Source organism: Meleagris gallopavo, chromosome 20, assembly GCF_000146605.3.
Source record: "Meleagris gallopavo isolate NT-WF06-2002-E0010 breed Aviagen turkey brand Nicholas breeding stock chromosome 20, Turkey_5.1, whole genome shotgun sequence".
Lineage (NCBI taxonomy): Eukaryota > Metazoa > Chordata > Aves > Galliformes > Phasianidae > Meleagris > Meleagris gallopavo.
In genome coordinates this window covers 3,607,942-3,620,607 of record NC_015030.2, presented here as the reverse complement: position 1 = coordinate 3,620,607, position 12,666 = coordinate 3,607,942, and the positions used below count along the sequence as shown (strand labels likewise).

The 12,666-nt window shown below is 44.1% G+C and overlaps 2 protein-coding genes across 8 annotated transcripts in view; both read right to left on the bottom strand.

Annotated features, from left to right (window-relative positions):
* The window catches only part of CD7 (CD7 molecule), a 7,786-nt gene extending 6,256 nt beyond the window's left edge, over window positions 1–1,530 (bottom strand). The window contains exon 1 of the mRNA XM_010721259.3: window positions 720–1,530. Within this exon, the coding sequence (XP_010719561.1) occupies window positions 720–792 (73 nt within the window). The 5' untranslated portion in view covers window positions 793–1,530. The remainder of the gene's footprint in view (window positions 1–719) is intronic.
* Window positions 1,531–1,916: 386 nt separating this feature from the next.
* The window catches only part of LOC104913753, a 35,454-nt gene continuing 24,704 nt past the window's right edge, over window positions 1,917–12,666 (bottom strand). For 4 of the 7 annotated variants that reach the window (XM_010721254.3, XM_019621643.2, XM_010721255.3 and 1 more), the window contains 6 exons: window positions 6,705–6,838; window positions 5,591–5,902; window positions 5,349–5,474; window positions 4,569–4,700; window positions 4,267–4,299; window positions 1,917–3,407 (listed from right to left, as the gene is read on the bottom strand). In XM_010721254.3, coding sequence (XP_010719556.1) covers window positions 3,379–3,407; window positions 4,267–4,299; window positions 4,569–4,700; window positions 5,349–5,474; window positions 5,591–5,902; window positions 6,705–6,768 — 696 coding nt within the window. In that variant the 5' untranslated portion in view covers window positions 6,769–6,838 and the 3' untranslated portion in view covers window positions 1,917–3,378. Of the gene's footprint in view, window positions 3,757–4,266; window positions 4,300–4,568; window positions 4,701–5,348; window positions 5,475–5,590; window positions 5,903–6,704; window positions 6,839–9,978; window positions 10,136–12,666 lie in introns of those variants that run through there. The other 3 variants (XM_010721253.3, XM_010721257.3, XM_010721258.3) reach the window with 3 other exon arrangements.

Here is a 12,666-nt window from a genome sequence, read left to right as displayed (position 1 = left end):
AAAAAGTTCAAGAATTAAATTATATTTGCAGAAATCAGGATTAATTCCTTAACAACCAGCAGCAACCACGGCAAAAACACTTCCTATTACCATCAGTTTTAAAGCATCTTCATTTCAAATATGCTGATTTTTGGAAAGTTTTCTTTTTTTCAAGTCAATCCTTCCCAGTTATTATCAATGAAAATAGACTTGAGATCATGGGAGAAAATAAAGGAGCTACCTGGCTCTTTAGGGCATTTTTTTTCTCCATCTCTTCCCCTCAGACATCCTGATTTCCCCAAGTATGCCTCCAGCTTGTGCTCTCAGTAGCTACAACAATATACAACATCTCATTTTTCTGGTACGGCTTTATTACACTTTCCACGATCACATCCATACCAAATATCAACATTCATTTCTATCCAGTAGTGGTCTCTCCGTGTCAGCCTTGAGAATACAGATACAATTCACACTGAATTACTAGGAAAACATCATCTGCTATTTCTACAGAGGGTTACTTTTGTTTAGAAGAGCTATTTTTTATTTTCTAAAAATGCATTCTAAAATTTCAGAGCATGTTTTTTCAAAGTTCCACCTGCTAATGGTGAATTATCCAGAGGGCAAACTAAAGAGAGAAGGAAAGAGGGAAAAAAAGGAAAGAAGGAAAGGAAGAAAAAAGGAAGAAAGAAGAAGAAAATAACTGAGTGAAGAAAATGTAAGAGCAGCTATGTTGTACGTACCATTTCGGCCAGGGAAGAATGGGAGAAGCAGAAGTAAGAGATACACAAACGGGAGAGGGGACGTCTGCTGCATCTTCAAAGATCTTTTTAGCTGATCTTCTCAATTTAACTCAACTGATGAGTTAAAGACCCGAAGTGCTGTGTGCCACGACTTGACCTGTTACCTTCCAGCTCCACCAGCTGTTTACTAAATGAAAGTAGCTCCCTCTCCCCAGCAACTAAGAGAGTGGGGAAAGATTTATAAAGAGAGGCTCTGACTTCACACTTCACTTCATACAACACCCACAGTTTCTAGAACAACCTCTAACTTGTGAATAGAAGCACCCATGTCTCACTGCAGTCAGCTGAAGACAGGTGGGCTCGGAGCTGCTCCTCACCCTGCCACGTCAGGATGCTATCACATGTGGTCACCCTGCTGGAAGCGTGGGCACTCAGCACGATGGATGCAGACAATCAGTGCTCCCACTGCCTTACCAGCACGACATTGCTCTCAGACACAGGGTTTAAATTTTGGGTGGTAGCCAGGGTTGCATTTGACGATCCCTGTGAGTCTCTTTCATCTGAGGGTATTCTATGCTTCTACGCTGTGTCCTTCTTATGTGGATCTGGCTTCTCACTGCATGATGTTCTGTAGCTGCTAACCATCAGCAAAGGGAAACCTCAGATACAGCTTGCTCCTGATAATGAGGAACAGCTCTTCTTGCAGGACAGTTGTCTCTGTGAATGGACAGGGAACAAACATGTTCCCGAAGAATTCTTGAATGCTCAAAAGCTGAGAAATTTTCATCAGTTATCATGAAGAAACCCAAATTCACATGGGAATGCGAGGAGATGAACAAGCCAAAAGACAACATGATCAACACAGGGTTACCAGTGAATAGCCAACTTTTAAGTTGACATTGTATTGCCATGAGCATTTAGCCACAGGAGGTTCATCTTGCTTCTTCTCTAAAAGAGTGGTCAGGCACTGGCACAGGCTGCCCAGTGAGGAGGTGGAGTCACTGTCCCCAGAGATGCTCAAGAACCAAGGAGATGTGGCACTGAGGGACGTGGTTTAGTGGGCAATATTGGTCGTAGGTGGATGGTTGGACTGGATGATGTAGTGGTCTTCCCCAATCTTAACACTTTTATAAGAACACAAAACTCATGAAAACAAAATTACAGTTGTCAAATTATGCCATTTACTGAGTCAAGATGCCTGGTGTTTTCATTCAATCTTTATTTAAGAAATGTGTATTTGCATGCATATATTTATTTGTAAAAGCTCACATAAAGCAGCATAAATCATTTGCTCTGAGCAAAGAGTATAAATCATTGAAGTAATTTTTCCCTAAGACATTGGATAATTGGTGTTACCAGGAAAACAGAGCCCAGGAGCCACAAAGTAGAACACCTGGTAGTGACACCTCTCAAACATCTCTGCTGCACAATAGCAGCAGAAAGGCAGAAAAAATGCAAAGAAAGGTGTCTGGATGAGCCACAAGGACCAGCTTGGGACTGCATCTTGTGACTGACAGCTGAACAGCTGTCACTGGGCAGAATCATGCTGGTAATCTTCATTCTAAAAACTTGACCATCTCTCTGGCTCCAACTGGTGTTGAAGATTAGAAATTAAATCTGCTCGCTATTAAATCTGAATCCTTCAAGTTAATACAATGTAAGTTCTCAAATATTTTGTTGTCCCTTTCCCAAAGAACTCAGAACCTGAGGGAATATAAAAAAAAAGACAGCCTGCAAAAAAAGAAAAAGAAAAAGAAAAAGAAAAAAAAAAAGAAGCATCAACCATCAATTTGAACACTGCACCTAAGAACATGAAGATATATATGGGAAAAATAAATCTCTCCATATTAGAAGATCTCAATAGAGAGCTGAGTTAAGATTATTTTTGGTCAGCAGGAGCGTAAACCCCCACTGCTATGGCTGGGGTTGTGTGAAGCACTAGTCTCTTGCATCTAATACAAGAGTGAAATAGAAAAACAGACACTTTTCTGTATTTCTGAAGTTAATTTTTAACATATCTTTTGCTGTCATTCACCATTAACTTTTCAATTTCAGTTTCGGACATCTGCTTTGAAGATCAGGCCTCTCTCCCTAACCAAATCAGTCACCTCACTAAATGCTTTCCTATGTAAATGCAGAGACCACTTGGGAGCTGAAGGATGAAGAGCCACAGCCATGCTGTTGCATTTTGACATGGAGAACACATAGAGAAGAACAGCTGTCACAGAGTTCAACACATATTTCGCCTGAGCACAGATGCAGTTTTCCAAACAACTTTGATTTGCATCGTTGAAACTGTCAGAGCATCCATTGAGAGGAGTCAGCTGGTCGAGGCCTGTGCTGCTGGGCCAGCTACTCATCCTTGCGATGATGGTGGCCCTCAGCCAAGCACCAGGGGAAGACAGGAGCTCCAGAAAGTTTCTGGCATTGCTGGTGAAGGCCTGGAGCTGAACATCTTGGGCAATCTCAGTCCTCAGGGAATGCTTGAGAGCGGTGAAGGCACATTTGTGAACGTTACTATAAGATCTTGTCTGAAAGTGTTTCTTCAGTTGGTGGCTGTGCTTCATTGCTGAGGGGTGCACGGCTGGCATTTTCTCTTTTGTAGATGGTGTTTCAGGTAACTATGAGGTTTTTGCTTTCAGAAACTTGTTTGATTAATCTAGCAGGCGAGAATTGAAGGAAAAATAGCTGTGAGGCCAAAAGTACAGGTTGATTTCAATGAGAATCATAAGCGAGTACAACACCAGAGAGCAGAACTTCCAGAGAGCCACTAGATGTATATTTTTGCATATCCCAGCAGTTTATTTCCATGTCTTAATCACACCTACAGCAATACTACCATTGTACTATCCTTACTGAGTTTTGCAAGCACTTGTGTAACTAACATTTTTCACAGATCAACTTGTGTTTTATCTACCTGCAGATACTCATTAGTCTCAGCTTGTTATCACTGGCTTCCTTTGTAGTCACCAGAGAGAAACAGGCACCTTCACAGGTAAGACAAATCGTCTTCAAGACAGCTGTGTCTCCCCATTCACTAGAAAGGGAGCACAAGATAAAAGGCTTAGGCTATAGATACCTTCTAACCAAGTAAACCTTAAACAAACTACATTAGAAATTCAATTCTTAGCCTCTGGAAAGAAACAGCGAACTGCCATGGCAAAGCCAACAGGAGCATTTGGTCCTAAAATAGGATGGGGCAGTTGAATAACTGAGAGGAACCATGTCAGCTTCTGGCAGTACATAGGCTCCTGTAAACACTGGAGCCAAGGTGGTTCCAGGATGTAGGTCAGGGTAAAGATGTGCCTGTACAGCTGTGTAAATGATCAACACGAGTTTTAAAACCAGTGCAGAGTCACATCAGGGTATATGGTCAGAGCTATGGGATTAAAATCTACTGACACTGCTTTGATGCAGTGAGGAAACAGGCGCCCACTGAATGTGATCCTAGTGAATGCACCTAGTCCTTCACTGAGCACCCTCCTCCCATTGCAGCAATGCGATCTCAACAGTTACCATAATTAAACCAAAAAAAGCCACTGCTTACCTGGAGGAGTCTGCTGGAGCACTATGATATGTCCTAGGAGAAAAACAGTAATTAAATCCCAGCAAAGATGTACTTAGAAGAATTAAAACTAACTGCAGTTGTTTTTCCCCTTTTATTACTTATTTTCATGCCACTGGCTGGCCAAGCATCCCCTTCACGATGAACATCATTTGGCAACTTCGTAAACAATTATTTTGAAAATGAGATCCAGAAATAAAACCCTGTATGCTTCCTTTTCCACTCCCAAGGCTGACTGTGAAGGCCTGTTACCCACGGGAACATGATGTTTTGTCAGACCATACCTTGACGTCTCTGGAACCGCCTCTTGCAATAATATGTGGACAGCAGTGCTCCTCCTGCACAAATGCCCAGAATCAGGAACGTGACAGTGAGGCCAGCTTGGTTATTTTCACCGACTGAATATTGATGATTACCTGCAGAGCAGAAGAAAATGAATCCAAAAGAATCCAACAAGTGTGCCAGGATAGGAGCCTGCCTCGTAAGCATCTGCTGGGAGGAACTGTGGGTAGTGCTCCTGCGATGCAGCCCATAAGAGCTGGTATGGGAAATGGAACTGATGAAGGACAGAACAAATGGCCCATGGCTTTGGATACCTTAACGAAGATACTTGTAACAAAGGAATGACTATTAGCATTCAAAACAATCTCTTGACTTCCCACCAGGACAGATATGTCTATCATCCAAAATAACCAAGCACAATAGGTATAAGAGCTCATACACTGAAAATGTGAGGAATTGCTTTGTGAAGTCTTCCAGTGATCTGGAAAAACATTTTTCAAAGCAGCATGTTTCTGGATAGCATGCGTTTCAGATACAGGGATTTGATAAGGACAAGATGTTCAGCTACGTCAATGATGAGTTCAAAGGCTGCCACTAAGAACATGAAGTTTGATCAGGATTCCAAAGACCTCAGTAGATACGAATCTAAATATACACATATCTGGAACAGCTGTTTTAATACTGGCCACAGCAAGCTGTCTGAGCAAAACTGTCTCAAAACTTAAGGCAGATAAACATGTTATGGAAAGACTGATCTAGATCTCCATAATCAGTGATGTCACCTGTGTTCTCATCTGTCGCTCCAGTGTAGCACTTCAGGACATTCTGAGGGTTTACATGATCTGTCTGTGTTTCACAGCAGATTTTTCCCTCCTCTGTCATGCTGTGTCTCCTATCTTCAAGGGAATCTGAAAGGTAAAATTGTTAATTATAAATATGGATCATTTCTAAGATCTTTAACCAAGGATTATAAGCCAAAACCAGGGATTCTTGGTGTACCACAAAGACTTCCAGCTGAGTTTACCTCCAGACTTCAGGATGCCACACGGTTCTCCTAATCCCTCATCCTTCTCCCAGAAAATGACATAAGCTCCATCATGAGACATGTTTTCTTGCTGAAAACACATAGTAATGTGTGTTTTGTTGATCACCAGCTGAATTTTTTCATTTGAAAATATCTCATCTTCTGTTTTGCCAATTATTTCAAAGTCTGTGTAATCGAATGGTTTGCATCTTTCTTCCCCACAGTCTTTACAGTAGTAGACTGTCACAATGGTTTTGACGATGGGAGAGCCATCTGCCCCCTCAACAAGGTTAGCTCTGGGCACAGCAATACCTACAGGAGAAAGCAAAGAAAAAAAACATTTCCTACCAGTTTTCTCCCAGATTCCTAGTGTTAGGAGAATGGGAGTTGAGTTCTGGTGGACAAACCCACTTATGGCTTAGAAGACACTATCTGCCAATGGGAAATTTTTATTAGGTACTGGATCCAGTTCCCCAAATAATTTTTGGAGTAGAAATAGGATACTACTCTGTCCTGCTGCCATTAGGGTTTGAACTAGGAAGCTGGTTGCCTGGGAAGTGAGTTGAGAGACATCTCTCTTGAACTAAGAGATCCTCTGCTCAGGCGGGCTCAGATAATTCATCCCTTATTTTCTATGCTTCCACAAACCTCTGGCCAAGTCTATCTCCAACAGATATCATTGTCCCAAGACTATGTTGACAGCTGAGCTGGCAGACTCCAGCTGGATGTGGTGCTCCACGATCAGTGCCACAGATTCAGTTTGGCATTCCCATAGGCAGCACTTCTGCAGACAAGCAGCACATCCTGGCTGAAGTGCTGGAGTGTGCTGGGCATTGAGAGTTGGCAGAGGAGTTTGAGTCTTTCAGGCTCTCTTGGTAAAGAGCTAGTCGTTTAAGAGAGGACTAACCTCATCTGACTTCAGATGGATTCAAAGAGTCATTCTTCCCAAGTGAAGCAGTCGCAACAGTGAACCATCTTCCCCTTCTTATCTCAGTTGTTCCATGGTTTCAGTTTCAGCTGGACATAACTGAGCTTTCTAACAACAGTTTGCATGTTTATTACTACTAGCTACTACAGCACAGTGAAGGGCAAAGAGCCCAACAAAGTGACTCACCTGCATGTAGAGTGGGCAGGGCCAGCAGCAGGAGGCACAGCCATAGGATGCAGGCAGAGCCCATTGGGCTGCTGGGCACTGACAGACCTCCGTGATCCCAGCAGGGTCAGCTGACCCAGCCCTGGGTTATCTCCCTGTGTGGGCATCAAATAGCAGCTGTTACATCTCTTCTTTATCTTTCCCCAGTCAAAAAGAAAACAAAACAGAGTGCTGGGAAGCTTCAAGTTGAGAAAGCTGGAGTTCAGGCAAAGAAATGCTTGTGCTGCTCAGCTGTTATTGCATCCTGCAAGGAACACTCATTTCCAGCCCTGGATCCCCTGCAGCAGCAGAAGCCACAAAGTCCTATTGCAGAAGGGGATAAATCCTTCCCAACCTTACTGGCCAGGATGCTCCAGGTCCATGCGCATCACTCAGCAATACACACAACAAATCACTTCTTGTGACTTGCTGCCACTTCCAAAGACACACGCCCAGACAGCTAGGAAAGATGCTCTGTCCTGAGTGACTGTTTTGCATGACCTGACTTGAAATATTTACTGTTACATCGCTTTTATTTCTGATTTGAACAGATATTGCCCATCAGGTTTTCTAAATGAAAATTCAAGCAAATAAAACCCGTAGTATTTCTTAACAAAGAGTGAGAAAAACATCCTGGGTCATTCCAATGACACTGAAAGTGGATTTAGATACAGATAAACACAACTTATACTTTCTGAAGGAGAAAAAAAGTAATTCCCCTGGAGAACACCTGGGTTTGCTCACTAGAAGGGCAGTGGCAAACTTTTAATTAAAAGCTCTGAAGGGCAGAACAGTTAAAGTTTTCATTAAGATAATTTTCTTAACAGGTCACCAACTGGGATCTGCCATGGGTGAATTACAGAGTAACTTCATCAGCAGGAATTAATAACTGCTCAGCTCCTTCGCCCTGCGCAGGGTGAGAGCTGCCACTGTGACCCCAGGAGCAGATGGGGCAGGTGACATCCCAGCCCTATAGAAGCCCCTGCAGCTGCCAGCAGACAACACAGCCCCACCTGACCACCCAGTCCCACTCAGCATAACACAAGGGACCAATTCCTCCATGCAACTCAGCACTGCTCCATCCACGCACCATCTGCAGGGATTGCTCCTGGCCCCACAGATACCAGAAATGTCCAGAGCACCAAACAAGCACAGAGACCAAATCATTCAGTGCTATTTCACACTGCTCTCCCTAAATCCTCTTTCTGCAAAGCATGAGCTGGCTGTGGCTCTCTCCTCCTGCTCCGCAGGCACTGGGGGGGGCTGTCACCAACTTTGTCCTTGGAACATTTGCTCCACTCACAGACTGGCAGTTGTTTGCCCACAGATCTGACAGCAAACAACATTGTTTTCCCCAAAGTTTTCAGTCCCTCCCAAAGTTTTCTCTCCCTCTTTGTTGCCTCCTCCTTTCTCCTTTCCTCCCATGCTGCAAGCAGCACCTCTCCCATTCTCTTTCCTTCATCAAGATTTCTTCCTTCTCCTCCTGCTTTCTTTTTTTCTAAAACACACAGCTCTCTCTGCCTCCTCCCTCGGTTTCACTCAGGGCAGATACGTGATTTTGCAGTTCACTTGGCAGCCTCCTGCCATCAATTTTAAACTTCCATCAGCAATAAAGCACCCAAATCTAAAAGTCAACAGTTGCTTGGCTTTCTATGCATTTTTCATCAAGTTGTTTTCTTTCTGCTCACTTTCATCTTCAAGGCAGTACAAATTCTCACTTTCAGAACTGTGGAAGTCGGCTGCAGAGCTGTAGCAAAGCCAATGCCAAACCCTAAATGCAGACCAGCCCAAGCAGGACAGTACCAATTTTAGCATCAAGAGCTGAGTATCAGCTGTGAGCAGAGCCCCAGCGAAGCATTCTGGTTTTGTTTCAGAAAGAGCTATTGGAAAACAATGCACTTTTCCTTCTCCCACATGTTCACAGGGCTATGGGTGATCCCCACACAAGCAGGGCTGTTGCCCTGCTCTTTCCCCTCCAATTGAGCACAACACATCATCATGCTCTCCTCCAGCAGTAAATGTTGTGTCCTTGCCCCTCCTCACTCTCACACAGATGTGCAGCTCAAGGTTTTATGGCTCAGTGAGCTCTTCAGCGTATGACCATGTGGTCAAGTCCAACTGTTCTGGTGATGCAATGCAATATAGAACAGATTTACATCTTACTGTAAGTTTCAGAAATAACTTTTGTGTTCTCTTAGTAGCCCATGGAGAGGATTTAAGTTTCCAACAGCTTGCAGAAAGCAACAGAGCTGAAAGAAGTAAGGAAACTACAACAGAAACAGGACTTCCTAAGATGCAATATACTTTTTCTTTTAACTTGAAGCTGTTTCCTGGAAGAAGAGTGGACTTTACACAAAACAACTGCAGTACTGCTTTAAGTACCAGCTTCGATGGTTCATCTGTTGAATACCACTCAACAAACTTTTGCAACACATTAAAAACAAGAGAAAAATCAGAGAAAGAGGCAAAACAGTTATTGCCAGAGCTGGTCTGCAAACGCAGTCTGTCCCCCTCAGCTCCAAGAATGGGGATACTTCTACAGAATCCCTATTACAAAACTCTTTCACAATTAACCTCTGGGAAACACAACTGAGAATTTCTGCTGTTTGTGGCACATTGCGGTGAGTAGAATGAACTCTTTCTCTGCTTTCACTTCTGTAAATGAAAAACCAATATCCTTACTGCCTGGTGCTTTCTGTTTTGGTTCTCTGTTTGTTTAGTGGCCAAAGGCACCAGGATCCCCACAGGTCCCTTTTGGGGTACAAAGGCAGCAGCATGCATGTCTGCTTCTCGCTGGAAAGAGGAAGAGTTGCAAAGGTGTCTACTGCAAAACCCACCCATCAAATGGCTTTTATCCATATAAACAACAGGATGGTAATTTTGGAAAAGGGGTATTAGAAAAAAAAAATCGCTAAGAAGCTATGAGGACAAGAAATAACAGTTATCTACATGTGGGAAAATTATTTGGAGTCCTGTGAAGATGGAAATACTGTGGTAGATTAATTCTGTAACTCCTGCAGTCACTCACACAGATTTGTGCCAATTCATGAAGCTGCTATGGTTTTGCAGTGACAAGAACGGGATAGTCACCGAAGTTGCATGCACTAACACCCAAACCACACCGATTGCTTCCCTCCCACCACAGATGCTTTTAGTGCCTGTTCTGAAATGCCTGAAATGAAGAGGAAACCAACAGTTTGTAAGGGAAAAGAGCAGCTGTAGGACAGGACCTTACAGAAGAGCAGCGCGTAAATACCTCGAAGGATGTGTGAGTCCCAGGAAGCCCTCCTGTGCCTGAGCAGTGCCTGCGTGCTCAGGACATGCAGCTCCACATCCAGAGTCGTGCAGGAGACACCAATCACTGCAGACAGAGGCGTGCTGTTGGCTTTCCCTGCTTTTAAAAGCAATTCGATTTCACTTTCGTCTCGCTGGGAGTGGAACACAAAGGAACTTCCCTGGGAGCGATGCCAGCCAGGAAAGTTCACGAGACAGAGAACACGGGAAAATCCCTGCAGCGGGGCATATCACTGCCAAAAAGCTGCCTGCCAGGTGTGCCTTCCTGCACAGGTATCTGGGCCCAGAAGTGATGCACGGAGCTGGGCTGGGGCAGGGATCCCTGCCAGGGCCAGGGCTGAAAGGCACCTGGCAAAGCTCACCTGATGCAGTGCCTGGCTTGTGGATGTCACACTGTCTGGCACTGCAGCCACACTGCTGGGAGCAGAAAAGGAGGGCGGTGAGCCTGCACAGCCCTCTGTCCATGAGAGACCTCTCTAATGCCCAGATTCATTGCAACCCAGGTAAAACGAGTCTCATTTCTCTTCGCAAAGCATGAACTGCTCTTAAATATCAGGAGAATCTTCCTGCTCAGACTGTTCCAGACTTCCTCTCATCTGAACCAGTTTAGTTGCTTTCCCATGTCAGATGTAAGTCTCTACCTGATGTCCCATGTTTTGTCTGCGCAGACTGTACCGTGTTTCCTTAAAGCCTCTCTACTTCTGACATGACAAACATTTATTTTTGAATGAGTCCAGTGAATCAATCTGCTGCGTACTGGAAAGGTGGAATGGCATTGGGTCCATAGTGCCTCTGCCACAGCTTCCAAAGATGAATAAGCAGAAATATGACAATATCCTCCACGTTAGCAGCCTTTCAGTAGCTCAAGGGAGAGGGACAGACTCTTTAGCAGGGTCTGTGTGATAGAACAAGGGGAAGTTTCAAACTATAAGAAGGCAAATTTATATGGGATATAAGGAAGACATTTTTTAAGGAAGAAAATTAGGAAGAGCATGATTTATTTGTGCTGAACGAGTGTCCATACAGCATCTTTGAATCACGCAATCCCAGTAAAGGACAAAAGCAGCAGCTTTCTCTATAGTGACATTGAAATTTTGAGAACTAGATGTAAACCACTAGATTTCTTTAATTTTAAAGGAGAGAACAAATCAACAAAATAACACTTTACAAATTAGAAATGAGACGAGCAAATCTGACTGACAGCATTAGTTTTTCTGGGAGTGCTGAGCTAATGCACCCCTTTGCACTGGCATCTTCCTGTTCAAATACACATGAATGAAAGGGAGACAGAAAAATAGCAGTATTAACAAATATGATTAATTTTCCAGGCAGCACATAGGATCTTGTAGCGACCAGAAAAACCACGTCAGAAATTACTATCTACTCAGAAAAATATTGACCTAATTAGTTCATAGTCTACCAGAAGGTAAAAACAACACAAAAAGACTTCCCTACACTTGCAGCTTTTGTTATCTGCAGCAGAGAAGAAAAGGAAGCACCACCTCATAAACAGGTGATAATGAGCAAGCAGAAACTGTTCCCAGACATCAGTGATAGGAAATCCTGGGTTCAAAGAGACCCTAAAGATCGAGTCCAAGCCCTGCATTAGTTTATTCCTACACATTTCTTATTTCATTTTCTCCAGGTTAAGACTCTCCATTTTCTTTCTAACAACACTTTTCTCAAAGAAGAACATGTAACACCAGTTGTACCCAGTGGTGCCACATGTTCAAACTTTCTTGGCTAGCAGCCAGGTTGTATGTGCCAGTCCTGAAGAGCTTTAGCACACACAAGATATCCACCCACTGGCATATGATTTATCCTGGAAGCTGGGATCTTTGCTCTGGCAAATTGAATTTTGCCTCAAGAACCCAGCAAAAGTCAACTAAATGTAACATCAAAGCAAAAGGGCAGAATGGACAGCACAGGAGGAGAACCATAGAGCTGAGTGAGGAACTGAGAGCCAGACTCACAGCTGCGTCAGTGTAGACAGCTGAGATGAACTAACTGCACAATACTGAAGGGTAAGCAACACCTCTCAGGGCTTCAAAACTGTGGGACCCCATCTCCAAGCCAAGGGACAGCCAAGAGACAGCCAAACCTGCATCCTGCAGTGAAAAGTCTTCTGATCCCAATGGCTTGAAATTGGAGCAGGCAACTGCATGAAGAGTCACAGAATCACAGAATCGTAGGGGCCAGAAGGGACCTCCAGAGATCACCAAGTCCAACCCCCCTGCCAAAGCAGGTTCCCTACACCAGGTCACACAAATAGGTGTCCAGGGGGGTCTTGAATACCTCCAGAGAAGGAGACTCCACGACCTCCCTGGGCAGCCTGTTCCAGCGCTCCGTCACCTCACTGTAAAGAAGTTCTTGTGCACATTTGTGCGGCACTTCCTATGCTGCAGTTTCTGGCCTTGTCCTGTCTCCACACACTGCTGAAAACAGTCCGGCCTCGTCACTCTGCCCCCCACACCTTAGATATTTACAGAGTTGGATCTGGTCTCCTCTCAATCTTCTTTTCTCAAGGCTAAACAGACCCAGTTCACTCAGCCTTTCTTCATAGGGGAGATGCTCCAGGCCCTTCACCATCTTTGTGGCCCTCTGCTGGACTCTTTCCAAGAGATCCCTGTCTTTTTTGTACTGGGGAGCC